Raw genomic sequence first — 25,497 nt, 5'->3', positions numbered from 1 at the left:
GCCAAAGTCAAGGCCACCCTGAGACTACATAGTGAATTCCAGGTCAGCTTGGGCTAGAGTGAGACCCTACCTCGAAAATCAGTCCAGCCTTCCTTGGACATTCACTCACTCACAGGTCTCCTGGCTAGCCTCTTTAGGTTATCCCACCCCTCAGCCTGACCCTTAGGGTCACGTAAGTAAATCTAGCTGTCCTTCAGTGCCCATCTAAGAGCCTGGCCATACCCTGTCCTTCCAACATTCCTAATTTCACTGCTCCCTGCCACACTGCTGGAATCTCTCACAGCCACCCCTTTCTAGCCGTCGTGGAGGCATGGTCCTAGAGGACAGACCTGCTTGTAGATGCCACATGGCCTCTGATCAGCAACAACGTCTAGGGACTCTTGCTACCACAAACTCCAGGTGCATGTGTTTGTTTATCAGGCTTTACATGGGTATTAAGGAATTGAACCTGGGTCATTAGGCTTTGCAAGCAAGTGCCTTTAACCACTGAGCCATCTCCTCAGGCCCCAGGGTTTTTTTCACCCCACCTTTGGTGCTGCTGATGGAACCCAGGGCCATACTAGACAAGAGCTGGACCACTGAGCCACATGCTGTCCTGGAAGCAGCTTTTTTTTTTTTTTTAATTTGATTGGCTGCATCATTATTTTTTAATATATTTTTTTAATTTTTATTTGAGACAGACAGAAAGACAGATAGAGGGAGAGAGAGAGAATGGGCGCGCCAGGGCTTCCAGCCTCTGCAAACGAACTCTAGACGTGTGCGCCCCCTTGTGCATCTGGCTAACGTGGGACCTGGGGAACCGAGCCTCGAACCAGGGTCCTTAGGCTTCACAGGCAAGTGCTTAGCCGCTAAGCCATCTCTCCAGCCCTGGAAGCAGCTTTTTAAAAATAGTATTTTGCCCGGGCGTGGTGGCGCATGCCTTTAATCCCAGCACTCGGGAGGCAGAGGTAGGAGGATTGCTGAGAGTTCAAGGCCACCCTGAGACTACATAGTTAATTCCAGGCCAGCCTGGACCAGGGTGAGACCCTACCTCAAAAAAAAAATAGTATTTTATTTATTCATTTATTTAAGAGAGAGAGAAAGAGAGGGAGGTAGAGAGAATGGGTGCACCAGGGCCTTCAGCCACTGCAAATGAACTTCAGATATATGCGACCCCTGTGCACCTGTCTTATGTGGGTCCTGGAGGATGAAACCAGAGTCCTTAGGCTTTGCACTGCTAAGCCATTTTACCAGCCCCAGCTTTTTTAAAAAACTTTTCTCTCAAGGTAAGGTCTTGCTCTAGCCCAGGCAGACCTGAAATTCTCTATGTAGTCTTTAAGAGTGGCCTCAATTTCTCTACAATCCTCCTACCTCTGCTTCCAAATGCTGGGATTAAAGACATGTGCCACTACACCTGGCCACAGAAGCAGCTTTTAAGTTGGGCCTTCATAGGAACCCATGATTTCAATGGGTATAAAGCAAAGGACTTGAAGTGGGTAATTTCTGCAAGGTATATGGACAGTGAGGAGCTTGGAGGCCACTGCAGCCACAGAGAGGCACCATGAAGGCTAGCCAGTGACATGAATGGCATCAGCATGGGGAGCTTGGCAATATGGCTGCCACACCTCTGGACTTAATCTGTGTTGTCACACCTACTGCTCCTGGATGGGTGGGCAGGCTCAGAGCTCTGGTCTACTCAGTCTCAATCCCAATCTTACTTTCAAGTTCTTCCCCACGAGGAAGATGGAAGGCGTTTCCTTGAGCAAAGAGCTTAGAACACAAGATGTGCAGTGAAAGGACTTCCAGCAGCAGGATCCACTGAGGGATGGTGTACCCATAAGCTCAAGGTCCAGGACAGTGACTCAGGAATGGCACTGGCAACCAGATCTCTCTTGGCCATGGGGCAGACACACCCAAGGCCACAAAGACATGAGCTGAAGTGCCCAGAGGGGCACAGAACGGAGAAAACAACAGGCAACACCCTGACTCAAAACTTTATTTTCTGCCAGGGAGCCCTTCACAAAGGAACCTATGGGGCAGGGGTAGGTGAGCAGCACAGGGCCCGTTCTGGCAACGTGAACAGAGCCCTCTGCTCCAGGATGGCACTGGCTGCTTGGATGGACTACCACCCACGCTGGATCCAAGGGGTCTCATCACCAGTAGCAGGGACTACCTGGGCTGGCACCAAGTGGGATTCACTTTGCCTCATCTATAGGAGGCTACTCTGTACCTGTTGGCTCCACTCAATTTGCCAGCCAGGCCCCAGACTACTGGGGGAGGGGAGATTGGCTCAGGTGTTGGGAGGCTCTGGGGTAGGGAGGAGGCTGCATGGGCTGGAGGACGCCTGACAGACAGGCACACAGTGCCCTAGTGCAGCTCTGCAAAAACAGGAAGCAGGAGCCCAGCCAGCTCTTCTGGACCATTCTAGGCCAGCACAGTTCCAAGTTGTCTAAGCTCAGAGATGTTTCAGCAAACTCCATCCGACCTCAGGACAGAGCTACCAGCCAGAGGCAGCTTCAAATCCAGCTCTGAGCACGGCGCTGCTTCCACAGGTGGGCCTGTGTCCTCAATGGGCCCTGCACCATGGCAGAAGAAGAAACCCACTGGCAATGGCAGGAGGGGCTCTAAGGAGGTTAAGACCTTCCCAGGAGGAGGGTTAAGGATGGTACCAAGAGGGCAGGGTCACAAGATCAGGGAGCTTCTGAGTGGCTAGTGAGACATGACAAGCGGATAGTCCTGCCCTCCCATCCTCAGTCTTTCCATCCCAAGCCCAGACCTATTCCAACCCAGCAGGCCAGTCCTGCCTTTGGAGGTAGGGGAAGAATCTGGGACCAAAAGGTGCAACAGAGGCCTCCTTGGGAGCCTGGTAGGTTTGAGCCATCTGGAGGCATCACCGCAGGTTGAAGACTAGGCTGACGGTCAGGATGATGCCCAGGAGGAGGACAAAGGGCAGCCAGGTCTTCACGAAGGCCCCGACACTGACATCAGGAGAAGAACACAGGGACAGGTAAGCAAGCATGTGCCCAATACTCCACTCCACTCCTAGCCCCCTTTCTTTCCTTTTCTTTCTTTTTTTTTTTTTTTTTTTTGGTTTTTCGAGGTAGGATTTCACTGTAGTCTAGGCTGCCCTGGAATTCACTATGTAGACTCAGACTGGCCTAGAACTCACGGCAGTTCTCCTACCTCTGGCCTCCTAAGTGCTGGGACTAAAGGTGTGCACTACCATGCCTAGCTTCCTACCCCATTTTTTTTTTTTAATTTTTATTAACATTTTCCATGATTATAAAATATATCCCATGGTAATTCCCTCCCTCCCCACCCCCACACTTTCCCGTTTGAAATTCCATTCTCCATCATATTACCTCCCCATTACAATCATTGTAATTACATATATACAATATCAACCTATTAAGTATCCTCCTCCCTTCCTTTCTCCACCCTTTATGTCTCCTTTTCAACTTACTGGCCTCTGCTACTAAGTATTTTCATTCTCACACAGAAGCCCAGTCATCTGTCCTACCCCATTTTTAAAGAAACCATGCCCTCATTGCAAACTTGCTCAGCCAAGAGATGGGGTGTGGCCCATGCTTGCTGTGGAGGCCCACTGACTCCTCCTGCTAAAGATCTACATACTGCTGGCCAGTGTAAGAGGTGAGCTTTCTCTCTGGGTCTCAATGGCTCCACCCACAGCCACTCATTTCTGGGGACTCACTGGTAGGGGTAGAGTCAAAAACATCAGCACAGTGTTCAGCTGGAATCAGAACTGGGCTCAACCCTGGCTCTGCCTCACTTGCCTGTGTCCAAAGCTATGTTCTTCTTGGGGAAGAAAAAGGAAAAAAAAAAGGGAAAAAGAAAAGAAAAAGGGCTCCTGTTAATTTTCTTTTCAGAAGCTCATAATGGGCACAGCCAAGAGAACAGCTTGGAGGGAGGTGACCAGAGCCAGCCTAAGTGTGTGCTGCCTCCCAACCTGCATTCTACTGCAGCCAAGCTAGGAACATGGACAACTCAACCTCAGAGATCTTCTCGTGTGAGCTGCAATGAATGTCATCCCAGCAATGAGACTGGACTTCAAAGCCTCTCTGGGGCTGGAGAGATGGCTTAGTAGTTAAGGTGCATGCCTGCAAAGCCAAAGGACCCAGGTTCGGTTCCCCAGGACCCTTGTAAAACAGATGCACAAGGGAGTGCATACATCTGGATTGTGTTTACAGAGGCTGGAGGCCTTACAGCACCCGTTCTCTCTCTCTCAACAAATAAAATACTTAAAGTCTCTCCCTGGATTATGAAGCTACCTGCCAAAAAGCCTGCCTCTAACAGGGATAAATGAGAAGGGACCTTATGGAGGTGGTCACAACACCTGTGAGGATCTATCTGTTCTCACTGCCTGCATGTGAGGCTCTGCAGACTCATGGTCTCCCTGGAGGCCAGAATCACTATGGCTACCTTACCAGGGACAGCTGCAGCCCAGAGGCCTAGGCAGTTACCCAGGACATTGCAGTAAGTAAAGACAACTGGGCTGTGAACGCATGTGGAGTAGGGCTTGGACGTAGTCACCTTGCTCTCCAGTAGGAACTTAGAATCTCACAATTCCATCCATCGCCTGCTCCAATTGTCCTGGTGACTGAAGGACTCCAGTCCAGGGGTACATGAAGGTGGGAGGACAGCTCACCTGACATACTTCCCATAGAGCAGACAGAAGAAGCAGAGAGTCACCATGTTCCAGTTGGTGCTGTTGTTATAACGCATCAGGTTCAGGGCCAAAGCCACATGTGAGTGGCAATTGTCACAGCAGAGATTGTGCTGGAGGTGCAAAAAGGGCTGGGTCAGGATGGGCTGGAGGGATCTCCCACCCCAAATTCCCACCTACCATGCGATGCTTGTATTCCTCAGAGGCATCATGCACAGCTGTGTCCCATGCATTGGGCCCACTGGCGTATACTTGTGCAGGGTCCAGTTTCCAGTACCTAAAGGAAAAGAGGGTTTCAGTTACTGGCTAAGTTCCCTTGTGGCTTCCCAGCTCTAGTAAGGTTCCTTGTGACCTCTCTGTGCCTGACTGGGAATTGGGTGCTGTGGCCATGGGTGAAAATTGGATACAGGGCAAATGTGTAGCTATTACCTCCCAACTAAACTGAAACAATTCTTCCTTAAGGGAAGAAAAGTCCCACCACTCAGGAAGGAAAAGTAACAGCTTATGAAGTAAACAAAATTTAAAACTCAGAAAGCTGGGCTGGAAGGATGGCTTAGTGGTTAAGGCATTTGCCTAAAAAGCTAAAGAACCCAGGTTCGATTCCCCAAGACCTATGCTAGCCAGATGCACAAGGGGGTATACAGATCTGGAGTGTGTTTGCAGTGGCTGGAGGCCCTGGCGTGCCCATTCTCAATCTCTGTCAAATAAATAAATAATAAAATATTTTTTAAAACACTCAAAAAGCTCTTTAAACTTAAGATTCCCAAGACCCCCTTCCCCAAGGTTATAAAAGTTATTATAGGGCTGGAGAGATAGCTTAGCAGTTAAGGTGCTTGCCTACAAAGCCTACGGACTCAGATGCAGTTCTCCATGTCCCATGTAAGCCAGATGCACAAGGTGGCACATTCATCTAGGGTTTGTTTGCAGGGCTGGAGACCCTGGTGTGCCTATTCCCCCCACCTCTCTTTCCCTCCCTCTCTCTCAAATTAAAAAAAAAAAAAAGTTATTAAAATTGCTGGGGGTGACTCCAACATGTCCAGCTGCCTGTGAAGTGTACAGGAAGCTTCTGGATATGGGTTTACTCATATCATCATGCATGCAGAGTGGCCTTACGGTGCTGCAGCTGCTTCTGATGCATGTTCCTGTTAGTAACCTTTCACTAATACCTGAGTCACCCCAGCAAACTCACTGTTTCACTAATGCAGACTCGAGTGGAATCACTTCTTTGGTGTGTTCCCCACCTGGGATGAACAGACATCTGTTCACATCCCCCTAGGAAAACTCAAACAAGACATGCAGCAAGAGATGAATGGTGGAGCCGGAAAGACCATGGAATGCAGTTTAGGTGCTGTGGTCTGAAATCCTACTCCCTAAAGTGACTATATTAGGAGGTGAGGACTTTGAGAAGTGACTGAGTCATGGAGGGGAACCCTCAGAGGGTTAGTGACCTTCTAGAAGCCTCAGAGACCTCTCACGACATGAGGTTATAAGAAGGCGCTGTGAGCCCTAATGAGGCGCTCAATCTATCAGCACCTTGATCTTGGCCTTCCTCCTCCACAGCTGTGAGAAATTTCTGTTGTTTATGAACTACACACTCAGTGGTATTTTGTCATGGCAACCTGAATGGATGACAACAGAGTGTGAGAAAGCTTTTGGGAGGTAACATCTAAGTCTAGGCTGAAGAAAGAGGGGTTAGCAGGGCATAAAAATGGGAGGTGAGCACTGGAAGCTGAGGGAAGGACTTGATCAAAGTGGGAGACATAAAACAGTACAATGTGTCTCAGCAATGAGTGAGTGAGCAGCACTGGAGGACTCAGAGGGAGAACAGGGTGATGAAAAGCTGGAAGGTGAGGCAGGAGATGCAGTGTGTGCTTGTGTGCATGCGACGGGTGTGTGTGTGGGGGGCACATCATGTACAGCCTTGAATCCATCAGTACATTCTTGCTGGTGAGTGGGAGCTGGGGCGAGCAGCTACTCCAAGCAATGGAGTGGCCCAAGAGGCTCAGGCGAGGAGTGCTGCGTGCTCTCAGGCTACTGTGGTGGAGGGAGGATGGTTTTGTAGAGAACGCTGGCGACAGTGAGAAACCACTGTGGCCTGAACTTGGCTGCTCAGGGGCTCCTGCTTGGAAAAGGATGCCCTAAGGCTGTTTTTGGAAAGAAAAAAAAAAAAAAAAAAATGAACCAAACTATGAGAATGTGCCAAGAAGCAAACACCCATTAGAGACCCCAGGACCTCTGATGTGCTGAGGATGCCACATAAGGCGTCAGGGGATGGTTACAAGGCACTTCTGCTATGGGATACCAACATGTCTTGCTCCCCAGCTTTCCTGTGCAGCTTCAGCCACAGGACACCAGCGGCAGTTCCAAGGACACTGATGACTGAGGCACTGTTACCAGGTCCTCGGCTAAGGCGAGCACCAGGGACTGAGGAAGTGAAGACAGTAGCCTGAAACTAAACAGCTTCACCTCCAAAAGGCCTGGATCACTGTTTTCCCCTCAAGTAGAACTTGCAGTGAAGTTCCAAACCTTGCACAAACCATAAACGGCCTGGCTGTTCTTCCTCTTCTTCTTTTTTTGTTTTTTTTGAGGTATGGTTTCACTCTAGCTCAGGCTGACCTGGAATTCACTATGTAGTCTCAGGGTGGCCTCAGACTCAGGTGATCCTCCTACCTCTGCCTTCCGAGGGCTGAGATGAAAAGCCTGTGCCACCACGCCCGGCTTCTGCCACTCCTTAACTATGTGACCCATCCCTTTCCTCACCACTGCTGTGGAGCTGGAAATTTGACCTTACAGAGCTACAGCAAGGCCTGGGTGGTTTGCAGGAAAAGGCCCTGGCAGGGACTGGTGCACTCCGTGCTTGGTACAGGGCTGTTATGCACTAGTAGACCCTGGCTGTCCCTCTCCCCATGCCTAGCCCCTGCTATGCTCTGAAGGCCTGGCCTATTGCCCCAGCAGGAGGAGCCTGGCCCTGCGCAAGCACATGGGTGTTCATCACTTACTTGGCAGGCTTTCCAAAGGCCATGTTGTCTTCCTGTTGAGGGACAAGAGCAGAGGTCAGTGGAGTACCTATATCCAGGCCAGATGACAAACCTGAATCTGTGGCTAAAGTATAGTGACTTAAAACGGGATGGCAGAACTGGAGCATGGGCCTGCTCAGGGTCTGGTATAGCATTTAAAATGCCAATTCAGGTTTTCTTTTTTCTTTTCTTGGTGTTTCGAGGTAGGGTCTTGCTCTTCTAGCCCAGGCTGACCTGGAATTCACTATGTAATCTCAGGGTGACCTTGAACTCACAGCAATCCTCCTACCTCTGCCTCCCGAGTGCTGGGATTAAAGGCGTGTGCCACCATGCCTAGCTCAACTGCAGGTTTTCTATGGAAAGGAGGCAATGTAGCACCCAGAGACTGTCTCCCTGGACGCTGTTTCTTCACCTTCTCAGGACCATCTTCTCTAATCTCTGATTATAGGGTTTGATTTTCTTCATGCTGCAAACATCAATGTGCTGGCCTTCCAGGCCAGCAAAGACAGCTTCTATGGAAGTATTCTCCACCTGGCAGCCATTTGATGCCTTCAAAGCAAGACAGAGGCTGCTGGACCCACAGCAAGGGAGAGACTGTGGGGGCTCTTATACTCACAAAAGAGTGAGGCACTGCCTCAAAACAAAACACAACAAATGTATTTTGCTTGTTTGTGTCTTATTAACACAGCATCTTTAATCTGTGCCCAGGACCGGAATGGAACTCTCTACGTAGTCTAACCTGGCCTTGAGCTCTTGGCAGTCCTCCTGCCTTGGTCTCTTAAGTGCTAGGACTTACAGGCATGAGACAGCACACCTGGCCACGAAGGGTTCTTTTCTTTCCATTTTGTATGTGTGTGCAGTGCAAGTGCAAATGTATGCATATGCATGTATGTGTGGGCACACGTGTGTATGGATGTAAATGTACACATGTGTACGTATATGTGCAGGCTAAAAGATGACATCAGGTATCTTCCTTAATCATTCTCCACTTTTTTTCTTTTCTTTTTTTTTTTTAAAGTTTCTCAAGGTAGGGTCTATCTCTAGCCCAGGCTGACCTGAAGTTCATTATGTAGTCTCAGGAACTCACAGTGATCCTCCTACCCCTGGCCTCCCAAGTGCTAGGGTTAAAGATGTGCACCACCACATCCAGCTCACTTTTCACATTTTCTTTCCTTTTTTTTTTTGTTTTTTGATTTTGGTTTTTCGAGGTAGGGTCTCTCTCTAGCCCAGGCTGACCTGGAATTCACTATGGAGTCTCAGGGTGGCCTTGAACTCACTGCGATCCTTCTACCTCTGCCTCCCGAGTGCTAGGATTAAAGGCGTGCACCACCACACCCAGCTAATTCTTCACATTTTTGAGACAGAGTCTCTGACTCAACCTGGAGCTCACCAATTCAGCTAGACTAGCTAGCCAGTAAGCAAGCACCAGGGATCCTCTTGTCTCTGAATACCCAGAGAGGTCTTACAGGAATGTGCTGCTGCCCAGGTGTGTATGTGGGTCCTGGGAATCCAAACTCAGGTCCTCATGCTGCACAGCATGCACTTTACCAACCAAACCATCTCCTTGGCTTTTTGTTTTTTCCCAGGTAGGGTCTCTCTTTAGCCCAGACTGATGTGGAATTCACTATGTAGTCTCAGGGTGGCCTCAATCTTTCTACTTCTGATTCCTGAGTGCTGGGATTAAAGGTGTGTGCCACCACGCCCAATTTGTGAATGTATTTTTAAATGCAAAGTGATAGGCCTTGTCCTGTTAAAATGGACAACACAATTACTAATATAAACAGGCTATGCCTCCAGAGCACAGTGGACCAGTCTTGGTCCACTTCTTGGAAACAGATCTGCAAACATAACTAATTCATGCTAGAGGACCCACCCTGGAATCATATCAACCTCCCCTGTACCCCAATTGTGGCTCCCACCTTCTCAAAGTCCAGAGACGTGGTTCCTGGATGGTCTGACTCCACTCTTGCCTCTAACCCCTACCCATGTCTTGGTACCCCAGGGGTGGGGGCAGAGGGTCGGGCCAGTTACTTAAGAATCCTCTGGCCACACTGCCCTCCTGGCCTTTCCTGGAGGCAAGAGAAGGAAAGGGGTCAAACACTGGTGAGGGGTGGAGGACTGGGGCCAGGTTATGAGTTATCTACATTTTCCTGAGTCTAGGAGGTCAGGAAGCCTACCTGAAGGTGACACAGGCCAGTAGCCTTCCAAGACCCTTCAGGGCAGGGCAAAATGAAGACTCACCGAGACAAAATAGGGGCCAGCAAAGTCCCGGATGACTCCTGTGGATGTGCAGATGCCCATGTGACCAATGATGGGGAAAAACCACCTGCAAAGAAAAGGACAGGAAAGAATGTTGAGGGGTCACCTAGCCATTGGGACAGGGCTTCTGACACCTCACCCAGCAGGAAAAGCATGTTAGGTATGTCAGGACAAATGCTCATGAGAGTGTTCCAGAGTGATAGCTGAGTCAACAGCACGAAGGGACACTCTGCACCCCCACTGGAAGGGCTACAACCAAAAGAATGGAAGCAGCAAGCATAGGTGAGGATGAAGAGCAACAGAACTCTTCCTCTGTGGGTGAGTGGCCAAAGGCACTTGCTTGCAAAGCCTACTGGCCTGGGTTCAATTCCCAAGCTGCCCAGTGAAGTCAGACACAAAAAGTTATCCAAAACTTCCTCCTTGTGGATTAGCTGACACTGCATATAGCCCTGTGGGAGACAGAAGTCATCAGTGGTGATAAACAACAGTAGACACTGCAAGCCTTATGACTAGCCAGCCAGGCCAAAAGTGCCAACTGGTGCAATAGTGTCATGTCTGTTATGGGGGAAAACAACCTCTTTTTGCTAATTGGACTGGAGGTCTGCCCCATAGGAGGGAATACATGCCTGGTACTGAGAACCTAGTCAAAAGCCTATGGTAGGGGAGGTCATGGGCTCTAAGGGGTAAAACCTGCTGGTGTCTGGATAAATGCATATATTATGCTCACCAAACTGCCCTGTAAGTTCTTTTATTAAAGTTCATATCCATATATTAATGCTACTCTCACTTTTGGTTAGAGAAGCTTCTCTTTTCAGATGGTGGTGACCACTGGGAAGACTCAAAAAGCACCACAGTGCTGAGAAGTGATACAGGAGTGTTCAGCACTGAGACAATGCTATCATACCTACCAAGGTTCAGGATCTATTGCAGAAGAGGTGGCAGAAAGAGCCAAAGGAAGGGTAGGTCTACTTACAATGCAATATTCCAGACATAAAATGGCATGGATATCCATGATTATGATTTCACAGTGGTTCTACCTACATAAGACTCTCATAACAGGAAAAAATGATGACATCAAAATTGAAGGGAGATTGAGTGGGGGAGGGGATATGATGAAGTGGACTTGTGAAAGTGGGGGAGGGAGGAAATTATCGCGGTTCATTGCCCATAATTATGGAAGCTGTCAATTAAAAATTTTTTTTAAGAGGCTAGAGAGATGGCTCAGCAGTTAAGGAGCTTGCTTGAATGGCTAACAACTCAAGTTTGATTCCCTAGTACCTATGTAAAGCTAGATGCATGATGTGGCACATACATCTGGAGCTTTTGCAGGGCTGAAAGCCCTGATGTGCCCATTCTCTTTCTGTCTCTCTCTCTTTGCTTATAAATAACTTTTTAAAGTTTTTTTTTTTTTTTTAAAGTGGTCTAAGCTGGGTGTGGTAGTGCATGCCTTTAATCCCAGTACTGAGGAGGCAGAGGTAGGAGAGTTCGAGGACACACTGAGACTACATAGGAAATTCCAGGTCAGCCTGAGCTAGAGTGAGAACCTACTTCGAAAAACCAAAACAATGCCAGGCGTGGTGGCTCACGCCTTTAACCCCTGCACTTGGGAGGCAGAAGTAGAAGGATTGCCATGAGTTCAAGACTACCCTGAGACTGCATAGTGAGTTCCAGGTCAGCTGGGCTAGAGTGAGACCCTACCTTGAAAAAAAAAAAAAAAAAACACCTCTTGCTGCAAACAAACTCCAGATCCAGATGCACGTGCCACTTTGTGTCTTGCTTCACGTGTACTGAGGAATTGGAATTAAACCTGTACTGGCAGGCTGATCAAGCAAGCACCATTGACTGCTGAGACATCTCCCCAGCTCCAAGAGCTCTCAATCTTTGCTGGGAAAGTAAGCATACTTTCTAACACTTTGGAAACATGTGCATTATAAGCTAAGCTTAGCAGTTCTAAGTATGCACCAACAAGAATTCTCTCTCTCTCTCTCTCTCTTTTTTTTTCTTTCAAAGTAGGGTCTCACTCAAGCCCAGGCTGACCGGGAATTCACTATGAAGTCTCAGGGTGGCCTTGAACTCACAGTGATCCTCCTACCTCTGCCTCCTAAGTGTTGGGATTAAAGGCGTGTGCCACCACAGCTGGCCCAACATGAACTCTTGAACCTACCAAAGCCATGCATAAGAACATTTATGGCATCTCAAGTGCTTGTCCACCATGTGCAAGTTGACCTCCAGCATTTGTGAAAAACAGAGGGCTGATGAGATGGCTTAGAGGTTAAGGCACTTGCCTGTAAAGCCTAAGGACACAGGTTCAAATCCCCAGGACCCACATAAACCAGATGCACAAGGTGACACATGAGTCTGGAGCTTGTTTGCAGTGGCTAGAGGACCCAGGTTCGACTCTTCAGGTCCCACATAGGCCAGATAAACCAGATGCACAAGGTGGCACGTGTCTGAAATTTGTTTGCAGTAGCTAGAGGCCCTGATTTGCCCATTCTCTCTCTCTCTCTGCCTTCTCTCAAATAAATAAATAAAATATTACAAAAAAAAAAAAAAAAGAAAAAGAGAAACCTCATTGAACTTTATTCTTAAAATGTGTGCCTTTTGGGCTGAGAGATAGCTCAGTAGTGAAGACACTTGCTCAAAAATCCTGTGGGCCTGAGTTGACCCAGATTCAATTCCCCAGTTCCCATATAAAGCCAGATACACAAAGTGGTGTGAGCTCTGTACTTTTGCAGTGGCAGGAGCCCTGAGGTACACATTTTTTCTCTCTCTCCAACAGATAAATAAGTATTTAGGGGGCTGGAGAGATGGTTCAGCATCTGCATGCAAAACCTAATGACCCAGGTTCGTTTCCCCAGTAACCATCCAAAGGCAGATGTACAAAGCGGTCGGTGCATGCCTTTGGAGTTAGTTTACAGTGGCTACAGGCCCTAGTATACCCATTCTCTCTACTTGTAAATAAATAAAGAAATAAAAACAAACATTTATAAATTTGCCCTAGCACTTGGGAGGCAAAGATAGGATCACTGTGAGTTCAAGGCCAGCCTGGGACAGACTACCCCGTGAATTAGTTCCAGGTTAACCTAGGCTAGAGTAAGACCCGTACACTGCAAAAAGAAAAGAAAAAGAAAGAAAGAAAGAAAGAAAGAAAGAAAGAAAGAAAGAAAGAAAGAAAGAAAGAAAGGGGGCTGGAAATATGGCTTTGTGGTCAAAGCGCTTGCCTGCAAAGCCAAAGGACCCAGGTTTGATTCCCAGAACCCACATAAGCCAGAAGAACAAGGTGACACATGCCTCTGGAGTTTGCAGTGGCTAGAAGTTTTGGCATGCTTGTTCGCTCTCTCCCCCCACTCACTCAAATATAAATAAATAAAAAGAATGGGCTGGAGAGATGGTTTAGTGATTAGTGCACTAGCCTGTGAAGCTTAAGGACCCAGGTTCAACTCTCCAGATCCCATGTAAGCCAGATAAACCAGATGCACAAGGTGGCACATGTGTCTGGAGTTTGTTTGCAGTGGCTAGAGGCCTTGGCATGCTCTCTCTCTCTCTCTCTCTCTCTTGCTCAAATAAATAAATAAATAGAATGGGCTGGAGAGATGATTGCTTAGTGGTTAGTGCACTTGCCTGTGAAGCCTAAGGACCCAGGTTCGACTCTTCAGGTCCCACATAAGCCAGATAAACCAGATGCACAAGGTGGCACGTGTCTGAAATTTGTTTGCAGTAGCTAGAGGCCCTGATTTGCCCATTCTCTCTCTCTCTGTCTAAAATAAAAATAAATACATAAAAACTGAAAAAAATAAGGTGGAGAGCTGGGCGTGGTAGCAAACACCTTATTCCCAGAACTTGGGAGGCAGAGGGAGGAGTATTGCCATGAGTTCAAGATCACCCTGAGACCACCTAGTGAATTTCAGGTCAGCCTGAGCTAGAGTGAGACCCTACCTTGATAAACAACAACAAAAAAGGTGGGAGGGCTGGAAAGATGGGTTAGAAGTTAAGGTGCTTGCCTGTAAAGCCTAAGAGCCCATATTCAACTCTCCAGGTCCCACATAAGCCAGATGCACAGCGACGCAAGTGCACAAGGTTGCGCATGAGCACAAGATAGCGTTCGTGTCTGGAATTCGACTGTGGTGGCGGGAGGCCCTGGCATGGCGATTCTCTCATTAAAAAAACAAGAGGGGCTAGAGAGATGGCTTGGCGGGTAAGGCACTACCTGCAAAACCAAAGGACCTAGGGTTTAATTACCCAGGACCCATGTAAGCCAGATGCACAAGATGGCACATTCTCTCTCTCTCTCTCTTACCCCGTCTCCCTCTGTGTCTCTCTCTCAAATAAATAAATAAAAATGAATTTTTTTTTTTTAAAAGGTCAGGGCTGGAGACATGGCTTAGCGGTTAAGGCGTTTGCCTGCAAAGCCTAAGGATCCAGGTTCAAGTCTCCAGATCCCACATAAGCCAGATGCACAAGGTGGCACATGTGTCTGGAGTTTGTTTGCAATACCTTGAGGCCCTGGTATGCCCATTCTCTCTCTCTTTCTCTGCCTCTAATAAATAAATTTAAATTAAAAAAAAAAAAAAGGCCAGTCTGTTGGGCTTGCCTTAAAAAAAGTAAATAAATAAATAAGTAAAACTGCCTTGGTGGCACTTGCCTTTAATCCCAGCACTTGGGAGGCAGAGGTAGGAGGACTGTGAGTTTGTGGCTACCTGAGACCACATAGTGAATTTTAGGTCAGCCTGGACGAGAGTGAGCCTCTACCCTAAAAAATCCAATAAATAAACAAATAATAAAGTGGGAGGGGTGCTAGAAAGATGGCTTAGTGGTTAAGGTGCTTGCCTGCAACACCAAAGGAGCTAGGTTTGATTCCCCGGGACCTATGTAAGACAGATGCACACAGTACCGCTTGCATCTAGAGTTCATTTGTAGTGGCTGAAGGTCCTGATGTGCCCATTCTCTCTCTCTTTCTCTCAAAAAAAAAAAAAAAAAAAAAAAAAAAAGCAAATCTCAGATAAACCCTAATATGTTAACAGAAGAGCCCCAGACCTGTCTAGTCCCAAAACCTTACAGGCCTGGGTGCTGGAGAGACGATGCCAGTTAATCCAGTTGCCAGGTCCTAGTCTCCAGGCTGCCTGAGCAGGAGCACAGACCTCTGCTAGGGAGACAGAGGCCAAACCTACAGATGTAGTTCAAGGAAGCAACTGTATAAGGCCGGGGGGCCTTTTCACTTCAAAGAGGGAGAACATTTTTTACTGAAGACAGAGTTTTCTGTATCACAGTCTGGCCTTGAAGTCACGATGTAGCTGAGGATGACTCTGATCTTCACCTCCCAAGTCCTGGGATTAGAAGTGTGAGCCACTCTGACCTGTGAAAGGACAGGACATTGACAGGCAGAAATGAAAAGTTCAGAGCAGCAAAGTGTGGCAAATATCTGAAGAATGGAGGGCAGGAGGGCAGTTTAGAGACAACTGTTGCAATCCCAGCCACAGATCACAATGGTCTGACTAGAGAAATGATGGTGGGGTGAAGAGAAGCAGATGGATTCAAACCACCTTTATAAGGAAGATTGGGCAGCTTTAAGATCAGGAGGTAGGGCCAGGCATGGTGGCACACACCTTTAGTCCCAGCACTTTAGAGGCAGAGGTAGGAGGATTGCTGTGAGTTTGAGGCTACCCTGAGACTACATAGTGAATTCCAGGTCAGCCTGGGCTATAGCAAGACCCTAATTTTAAAAACCAAAAAAAAAAAAAAAAAAAAAAAAAAAAAAAGCAGCACAAGACCAGGATGTCTTGGAATAACACCCTCTGAGTAGCAACACACAACCTCAGGCACTACAGATCCGTTACCTCGTTTTACTTTCTTTTATTTTCTTTTTTTTCAAGGTAGGGTTTTGCTCTAGCTCAGGCTGACATAGAATTCACTATGTAGTCTCATGGTGGCCTCAAACTCAGCGATCCTACCTCTGCCTCCCCAGTGCTGGGCCTAAAGGCATATGCCACCACGGCTGGCTTAGCTTTACTTTTCCTGGTATCCACGCGCTGCTGTGTAAAATACACTTACAGGCTAAGTACCTGTCCCTCCCATTAACATTTAAGGTCCACAAGAGCCACGGTTTTGTCCTACTTACTGTTGTAGTCTCTAAGGCAGTGCCCAGCAGGAAGCTACAACTGAGTATGTATGTATTGGTTAAATGATAAGCAAATGCCATCTCTTTAAAAAGACTAGTGGGGATGCATCTGGATAGGGGGATTAACTTCTGTTTTTAAAATTTTTGTTTTACTTATTTATTTGAGAGAGAAGGGAAGAAAATTGGCAGGTAGAGACAGACAGAGAGAGAGAGAAAGAGAGAGAGAGAGAGAGAAAGAGAGAATGGGTGTGCCAGGGCCTCCAGCCACTACAAACTCCAGATGCATGCGCCCCTTGTGCATTTAGCTGGGTTCTTAGGCTTCTCAGGCAAGTGCCTTAACCGCTAAGCCATCCCTCCAGCCCTCTCTTGCTGTTTTGCTGTTGGTGCATGAGAGCTTCTGTATTCTCCTGGCTCCACCTCCCCTTGCAATTGTTGCACTGGAATTTAAGATGCACGCTCCATTTTGTGTCTGGAGTACCTGGGTGCTGAGGAGCAACTCAGGTGAGCAGGCTTATAAGCTTGCTTTCATTTATTTATTTGAGAGTGACATTTAGTTATTTATTTATGAGTGGCAAAGAATGGGCACACCAGGGCCTCTAGCTACTGCAAATGAATGCCAGATGCATGTACCATCATGTGTATCTAGCTTATGTGGGTTCTGGGGAATCAAACCTGGATCCTCAGGCTTCACAGTCTAGTGCCTTAATCATTATGCAATCTCTCCAGCCCTTCTAGATTCATTTTAAATAACTAAGATTTGAATGTTATTTTGTGTGAATGTGGGAGTACGTGTGGAAGTCAGAGGAAAACTTTTGAGTATTGGTCCTTGCCTTCCACCTAGCTTTGAGTCAGGGTCCCTCCCCCAGCCCCCCTTCTTTGCTGCACTTGCCAGAGCTTCTGGGAAAATTCTGATGTCTCTACCTCCCATCCTTGCTGTCGGCAGGCTGGGAATACAGAAGGTCACAACAGCTTCAGTTTTTCTCGAAGTAGGGTCTCACTCTAATCCAGGCTGACCTGAAGTTCACTCTGTAGTAACAAGGTGGCATTGAACTCTCAATGATCCTCTTACCTCTGCTCCCCAAGTGCTAAGATTAAAGTCATGTGCTATCACGCCTGCCTAGCTTTAGTCTTTCTATGTGGGTGAGAGGATCAAACATGGTTTGCTGGCTTGAGTGGCAAGTACTTTAGCCACTGACCCATCTCCCAGCCTGCTAGATGTTCTTAGAGAAATGCATAAACAGGACTGGAAAGATGGCTTTTAGCGGTTAAGGCAAAGCCAAAGAACCCAGGTTCGATTCCCCAGGTCCCATGTAAGCCAGATGTACAAGGGGGCACACGCATTTGAAGTTCATTTGCAGTGGCTGGAGGCCCTGGTGTGTCCATTCTCTTTCCCTCTCTCTACCTGCCTATTTCTGTATCTGTCTCAAACAAATAAATAAAATTGTTTAAAAAAAAGAAATGCATAAGCATTTGAAAACACAAAACAAGTATTTTAACATAATATAAAAGTGAGGAGGGGTCTGGAGACATGGCTTAGCAGTTAAGGCACTTGCCTGCAAAGCCTAAGGATCCAGGATTAATTCTCCAGGTCCCATATAAGGCAGATGCACAAGGTAGCACACGGATCTGGAGTTTACCTGCAGTGGCTAGAGGCCCTGGCGTGCCCATTCTCTCTCCTCCCAACCGTCTCAAATAAATAAAACAAAAATAAATCTTAAAAAAAAAAAAAAAGTTAGGGGCTGGAGGAATGGCTTAGTGGTTAAGGCCCTTGCCTATGAAGCCTAAGGACCCAGTTCGATACCCCAATACCCACATAAGCCGTAAGGTGGTGCATAAGTCTAGAGTTGGTTTGCAGTGGTTAGAGGCCCTGGTGTACTCATTCTATCTTTCTCTTTCTCTCCCTTTATTTCAAATAAAATTTTTAAAGTTAGAGCCACTGGGTGTGGTGGCTCCTTAGGCTTTGAGGCAAATGCCTTAACTACTGAGCTATCTCCCTACTTGCCAGGCATGGTGGCACATACCTTTAATCCCAGCACTTGGGCGGCAGAGGTAGGAGGATGGCTGTGAGTTCAAAGCTACCCTGAGACTACAGAATGAATTCCAGGTCAGCCTGGACTAGAGCAAGACCCTACCTTGAAAAACAAAGCAAACAAACATTAAAAGTTAGTATCAGGCTGGAGAGATGGTTTAGCAGTTAAGGCATTTGCCTGCAAAGCCAAAGGACCCAGGTTTGATTCCCCAGGACCTATGTAAGCCAGATGCACATGGTGGCACATATGTCTGGAGTTTGTTTGCAGTAGCTGGAGGTCTTGGCGCACCCATTCTCTCTCTCTGTCTCTAATAAGTAAGTAAAAGTAAGTTGGGCATGGTGGAGCACACTTTTAATCCCAGCACTTGGGAGGAAGAGGTAGGAAGATCGCCATGAGTTTGAGGCCACCCTGACTACACAGTGAATTCCAGGTCAGCATGAGCTAGAGACCCTGTCTTGAAAAACCAAAAATAAAATAAATATATAAATAAGTAAATAATAAATATTAAAAAAAGTTAGGGTCATGAAACTGGTGAGGTGGTACACACCTGTAAACTCAGCATTTAGAAGGTTGAAGAAGAAAAAAGAAGAAGGATGAAGTAGGAAGATCATGAGTTTAAGGTCAACATGGGCTACATAGCAAGACCCTATCTCAAAACAGAATTTTAAAAATGCCAAAAAAAAAAAAGAAAGAATCATGGAAAATGTTAATAAAAATTAAAAAAAAAAAAAAAGAGAGAGCCGGGCGTGGTGGCGCACGTCTTTAATCCCAGCACTCGGGAGGCAGAGGTAGGAGGATTGCCATGAGTTCAAGGTCACCCTGAGATGACAGAGTTAATTCCAGGTCAGCCTGGACCAGAGTGAGACCCTACCTCGAAAAACCAAAAAAAAAGAAAAGAAAGAAAGAAAAGAAAGGCTGAAGAGATGGCTCGGCGATTAAAAGCACTTGTTTGCAAAGCCTGATGACCTGGGTTTGATTCCCCAGTACCCATATAAATGTAGATGCACAAAGCTGCACATATACCTGGAGTGTGTAGTGGTAGGAGGCCCATACTCTCTTTCTGTTCTCAAATAACAATTAAAAATATTTTTAAAGGTGTGGAGAGATGGCTTAGCAGTAAAGGCACTTGCCTGAGAAACCAAAGGACCCAGGTCCGACTATCCAGGACCCACTTAAGCCAGATGTACAAGGGGGCGCATGCATCTGGAGTTTGTCTGCAGTGGCTGGAGACCCTGGTGCACCCATTCTCTCTCTCTCTCCTTTATATTCTTTTTTAAAAAATATATTTTATTTATTTGAGAGAGAGAGAGAGAGAATGGGTGCACCAGGGTCTCCAGCCACTGCAGACAAACTCCAGATGCATGCGCCCCCTTGTACATCTGGCTTAAGTGGGTCCTGGATAGTCGGACCTGGGTCCTTTGGTTTCTCGGTTAGGGATGTCTCTCACCTGGCTAAAGTGGGTCCTGGAGAGTACAACCGGGAACCTTTGGCTTCGCAGGCAAATGCCTTAACCGCTAAGCCAACTCTGCAGCCCTTCCAGAAAACTATTTTTTAAAAAGAAGTGGTGCAGGCTTTTAATCCCAGCACTCAGGAGGCAGAGGTGAGTTCGAGGCCAGTCTACAACTACAGAGTGAGATGCAAGTCACCCTGGGCTACAGTGAGACCCTACCTCCAAAATAAATAAATAAATAAAAAAGAGACAGAGAAAGTAAGTGGCAATGAAATTCAAATGAATGGGAGTAAAAGTGCTTGCCAAACTGTCCAGTCCTTAAGCTGTCAAGGCTAATCAGGGGGGCAGTAAGCATCACCGGCACACCTACTTCTCTCCTGGAAAACCCTACATACACAGAATCTTTCACCAGGAGGCAGAGCTCTGGTACCCGATTCTGCTTTGCAATTGAGATTATGCTGGTGTTGGGAGGGAAGGGGTTGGACTGCTAGACCTCTGGAAGCCCTTCCAGTGTTCATATCTGAAGAGTTGTGGCCTCAACCAAACTCCCACTCTTGCTTCCAGACGTAGCAGGATGTCTTGCGGCACAGAAACCGATCAGTAGGCATTTGCTCAATGAATGAGACAAACCGGTGAATGAATGAACACGTCTCTCCAGACGACGGTTAGGGATGTCTCTCGCCTGCACAGCAGAGGCTCTCGAGCCTCCCAGCTCCTTGGCCTTTCCCGCCGACCTATACTTGCCGATCTCCCCGGCTAGATCAGATGGAGGCACGGCCAGCGTAAACGGGCACGGGGGGGAGGGGAGCACCGAACCGGCCAGATCCAGGGGCAGCGGACCCCGCTCGCCGGAGGACGCCGCAAGACCTCGGGCTGTCCCCGGACCCTCCTGGTCTACGGACACCGTAGGCGACTCACGTGAGCACCGGGATAGGCGTCCACACCACGCAGTAGGGGAAGCGGCTCCGTTCCACGTCCATGGTGACGCCGCAAGAGCCGTGGTACGGCTTCATGTCCGTCTCGGCCGCCGTCGGCACCTCCACTTCCGCCATCCCGGGAGGGGGCGTCGGCGGTGGCAACAGGAGCGGAGAACTCCCTTCCGCTTCCGCCATCGTGCGTGTGTCCCGCTCCGGCCGGTCCGACCTGTTTGGTGTCGTCACTTCCGGGAGGCGGGGTCCGCGCCGTCGGCCTTCCCCCCGGGAATTGGGGCCGAGCCCCTCGGGGTCCGGCCAGCCTCTCCGCGCGCTGTTGGCGGGCGTTTGCGCATGCCCTGTCCTCAGGCGGCTCCCAGTCCAGCCGTGAGGCCCCGACCGAGTGCGGCTCAGTACGCCAGCGGGAGGTGCTGAACACTGGATGTACATTGTCTTCAGTGCCAATTCACCGACGAGACACTGAAATTTAAGCATTTTCCCCTGGGTTAAAAATGAAAAAATGAGGGTCTGGAGAGAAGGCTTAGCAGTTAAGGCACTAGCCTGCAAAACCAAAGAATCCCAGTTCGATCTTCCAGGACCCATGTAAGACAGATGGACAAGGTGGCGCATGCATCTTAAGTTTGTTTACAGTGGCTAAAGGCCTTGGTACGCCCATTCTCTGCCTCTCCCTCTCTCTCTGCCTCTTTCTGTATCAAATAAATAAATTAATTAAATATATATATTTTTAAAAATTTTTAATTTTTTTGTTGTTATTTTATTTTAGAGCGACAGACACAGAGAAAGAGCAGAGAGAGAGAGAATGGGCGCGCCAGGGCTTCCAGCCTCTGCAAACGAACTCCAGACGCGTGCGCCCCCTTGTGCATCTGGCTAACGTGGGGCCTGGGGAACCGAGCCTCGAACTGGGGTCCTTAGGCTTCACAGGCAAGCACTTAACCGCTAAGCCATCTCTCCAGCCCTAAATACATATTTTTTAAAGTGAAAAAAGAGCCAGGAGCGGTGGCGCATGCCTTTAATCCCAGCACTCGGGAGGCAGAGGTAGGAGGATTGCCATGAGTTCAAGGCCATTCTGAGCCTACAGAGTTAATTCCAGGTCAGCCTGTGCTAAAGCGAGACCCTACCTTGAAAAAACAAACAAACGGGCTGGAGGGATGACTTAGTGGTTAAGGCATTTGCCTGCAAAGCCAAAGGACCCAGGTTTGATTCCCAAGACCCATATTAGCTAGATGCACAAGGGGGCGCACGTGTCTGGAGTTTGCAGTGGCTAGAAGCTCTGGCTCGCCTATTCTGTCTCCCTCCCTCCCTCCCTCCCTCCCTCCCTCCCTCCCTCTCTCTCTCTCTTCCTCTTTCTCTGTCAAATAAATAAATAAATAAAAAGAAAAAACAAACAAGCAAATCAGACTAATGGGATGGTGAGACGGTTTAGTGGTTAAGGCAATTGCCTGTGAAGCCTAAGGACCCAGGTTCGGTTCCTCAGTACCTATGTAAACCAGATGTACAAGGTGCATGTGTCCTGGCTTTGTTTGCAGTGGCTAGAGGCCCTGGCACACCCATTCTCTATCTCTGTTTCTTTTTCTCTCAAATAAAAAAATCAAACTAAGGTGCACTAAGTGACACATGCATCTGGAGTTCTTTTGCAGTGCGAAGACACCCTGGCATGCCCATACTCACTGTCTGCATCTCTCTCATGTAAAAATATTTTTTTTTTTTTTCATGTAGGGTCTCACTGTAGCCAGACTAACATGGAATTTGCTATGTAGTTTCAGGATGACCTCGAACCCACAATGATCCTCCTACTTCTGCCTCCTGAGTGCTGGGATTAAAGGTGTGTGCCCCCACACTCAGCTAGTAAAAATAATTTTTTAAAAATCAGGCTAGGGCCAGGCATGGTGGTTCATGCCTTTAATCCCAGCATTTGGGAGGCAGAGGTAGGAGGATTGCCATGAGTTTGAGGCCACCCTAAGACTACATAGTGAATTCCAGGTCGGCCTGAGCTAGAGTGAGACCCTACCTCAAAAAGCCAAAAAAATCAGGCTAGGGGCTGGAGATTGCTTAATGGTTAAGCACTTGCCTGTGAAGCCTAAGGACCCCAGTTTGAGGCTCGATTCCCCAGGACCCATGTAAGCCAGATGCATAAGGTGGCACATGCATCTGGAGTTTATTTGCAGTGGCTGGAGGCCCTGGTGCGCCTATTCTCTCTCTTTCTCTCTGCCACTTTCTCTGTCTGTTGCTCTCAAATAAATAAATAAAAATAAACAAAATATTTAATGAAACAAAAATCAGGCTAAGCTGGGTGTGGTGGCGCACACCTTTAATCCCAGCACTCGGGAGGCAGAGGTAGAAGGATCACAGTGAGTTCAAGCCATCCTGAGACTACATAGTAAATTCCAGGTCAGCCTGAGCCAGGGTGAGATCCTACCTTGAAAAACCAAAATCAGGCTAAACAAACAAACAAAAAAATCAGGCTACCCTTGACACTACAAAGTAAATTACAGGTAGAATTCACTTTGTAGTCTCAGGGTGACCTGCAACTCAGCAATCATCCTACCTCTGCCTCCTGAGTGCTGGGATTAAAGGTGTGTGCCATCATGACTGGCTTTAGTGCATCTTTGGATATGTCTGTCCGTGCTATGGCACTTCTGAGATCCCTCAATTCACTGGCTACCACATTTCCTGATGCAGAACAGATGCTCCAAAGCATGCACCAAGTGCTGAGGGAAAGAACTTGGATTCTCACTTGCTACATCTTGGTGTTCTGGGCCCTTTTAAGGGTCACCTGGAAGCTGGTGGCATGGTGCTTAGGTTCTGACCAGAGCCCTGGCTTCTTTCCTTGTGGCTTGCATCATTCTCCCTTTGACCAGGGTATCTGAAGAAGCCAGGACGAGAGGACCATGGAGCTGGAGGGAGAAGCCAGCTCTTCCTTGGACTCTTTCTCAGGCTTGTCTTCCTCTGCAATCTGTTTACAGGGCCCCTTCTCTCACACATCACCTCAGTGCTCACCCCGTGTCCCTGCCTGCTTGCCTTTCCACCCACACAGATGGGAAATCTCAATCAAAAACTAGCACTGCCTTCCTGGCTCAGAGGATCACAGCGAGCCCTAGAAGCAGCTCCTGTTACACAGAGAGCTTGGTATAGGATTGATGGGGTTCAGAGATACCCCTCCCCCAACACATACATGACCGAAAATAGGAATGACCATCTGGATCCACTTATGGGGCTAGCTGGGGGAGGGGAGGATGGCAGAGTGGGAACTGTCAAGCTGGCAAACCTTCGGGCGTAAGATACTGCTCATTACAAGGGTGAGCTTGGCACTTGAACTTTCTCTTTTGGTGGAACTCAGGGCACCTCTCCAAGTGGCCCCATGTAGGAGTCCCTGAAGCTCATGGAATTTCTCAGGACATCTCATCCCTGCTGGCATTCAAGACTCCTCACGGGCTGATCCCAGTTTCCCTTTACAGACTCCTATCTCCCCCGACAAGCCCTGTCCTCATAGCCCGCCTCTTCACTCACACTCTTCTCTGATAAGGAACGTCCTTCTTCTACTGTTCTCCACCATGCTCGAGGTTTTGGGAACATGTTTCTTTCCTCTTTGCTCCCAGAGCACGGAGGCTGTGTTTCCACCTATTGAATATTCATGTGTGCTTGTATTAGCATTAGCTGTTTACATGTCTGTCTCCCCAGAGAGACTCCTTGAGCTAGGGATGGACTGGATCCACTTGTCCCTAAAGTCAGTAGGACTCCTGGTAGAGAGGAAATATTTAGGGATAGTTCTAGAACTATCTGGTGAACCTAGGAGCAGCACCACAACCAGTAATCCTACAGTGGTGAAGAAACAGGGCTGAGCCAGGGGTTACCATGGTTGCTGGCTGGAGGAACAAATAGGACGTGGGGTGGGGCACTTAAGAAGGCAATAGTCTGGGCTAGAGAGATGGCTTAGCAGTTAAGGTGCTTGCCTGCAAAGCCAAAGGACCCAGGTTGGATTCTTCAGGTCCCACGTAATCCATATGCACAAGGTGGCACATGCATCTGGAGTTCCATTGTAGTGGTCAGAGGCCCTGGTGCATCTATTCTCTCCCTCCCTCCCTCTCGCTCTGTATCAAAAATAAATTAAAACATGGGGCTGGGGAAATGACTTAGCAGTTAAGGCACTTTGCCTGTGAAGCCTAAGGACCCAAGTTTGATTCCCCAAGACCCACGTAAGCCAGATGTCCGGGGGCAGGGGCACGTGTATGGAGTTTGTTTGCAGTGGTTATAGTTCCTGGTGCGCCCATTCTTTCTATCTGCCTCTTTCTCTCTCTCAACATAAATAACTAAATACAAATTAAAAATTTAAAACAAAAGTAGGCAGTAATCAATTTGGCACTTTTTCAGCTCAGCTTCACGATTACCCTTTATGCCTAGTGGTCCCTGGGTCTGGGTCTCTCCCTTCCTACTGTATCACTCTCTCCTTCTCCTACCCTGATTATGGCCCAAAACTTTTCATGATTGAGAGAGGATGATTGAGAAGCCAATCTAATACAAGAAACCATTTAACAAGTGAATGATCACAAAACAACTTTCAACTTCACTCCTCATCCCCCCCCCCCCCCCCCCGAGGTAGGGTTTCACTCTAGCCCAGGCTGACCTGAAATTCACTATGTAGTCTCAGGGTGGCCTCAAACTCCTCTACTGTCTGCCTTCCAAGTGCTGGGATTAAAGGTGTGTGCTACCACGCCCTGTTAGGGCCAGAATCTAAGTGTCCTACTTTGAGGTGGAAATTAAACCATGAGGTAGAATATGTGGATTCAGGAGTTGGCCAGGGTGTTCAAGGTCTGACCCATAGCTGTCAGCGGCTGTCACACCTTAGGAATGTGGCTGAACCTGTCAGGGTATCAGCTTCCTCATGTCTAAAATAGGAAACAATTCTAAACCTTGGATTTTCATGAGATTGGATAAACTAAAACCTTAATGGTGCTTGGCTAAAATAAAGACTCAATGCCAGCCAATGTACGAGTTAAAACCATACATCTGGACTGGAGGACCCTCTCTCACTTC

The 25,497-nt window shown here is 47.9% G+C and overlaps 1 protein-coding gene across 1 annotated transcript; it reads right to left on the bottom strand.

The window, feature by feature from the left end:
* Window positions 1–1,961: 1,961 nt before the first annotated feature.
* Tmem222 (transmembrane protein 222) lies at window positions 1,962–20,646 on the bottom strand. The gene is made up of 6 exons (XM_004671229.2): window positions 20,453–20,646; window positions 9,922–10,006; window positions 7,663–7,694; window positions 4,844–4,940; window positions 4,646–4,776; window positions 1,962–2,957 (listed from the first exon to the last, which is right to left on the bottom strand). Exons 1-6 carry the CDS (start codon window positions 20,644–20,646, stop codon window positions 2,870–2,872), a joined length of 627 nt encoding a protein of 208 aa, XP_004671286.1. The 3' UTR covers window positions 1,962–2,869.
* Between the last annotated feature and the right edge of the window lie 4,851 nt (window positions 20,647–25,497).

This window comes from Jaculus jaculus, chromosome 5, assembly GCF_020740685.1.
Source record: "Jaculus jaculus isolate mJacJac1 chromosome 5, mJacJac1.mat.Y.cur, whole genome shotgun sequence".
NCBI classification, from domain to species: domain Eukaryota; kingdom Metazoa; phylum Chordata; class Mammalia; order Rodentia; family Dipodidae; genus Jaculus; species Jaculus jaculus.
Note: the sequence above shows the minus strand (reverse complement) of the source record. Positions and strands in the feature narration are given on the sequence as shown.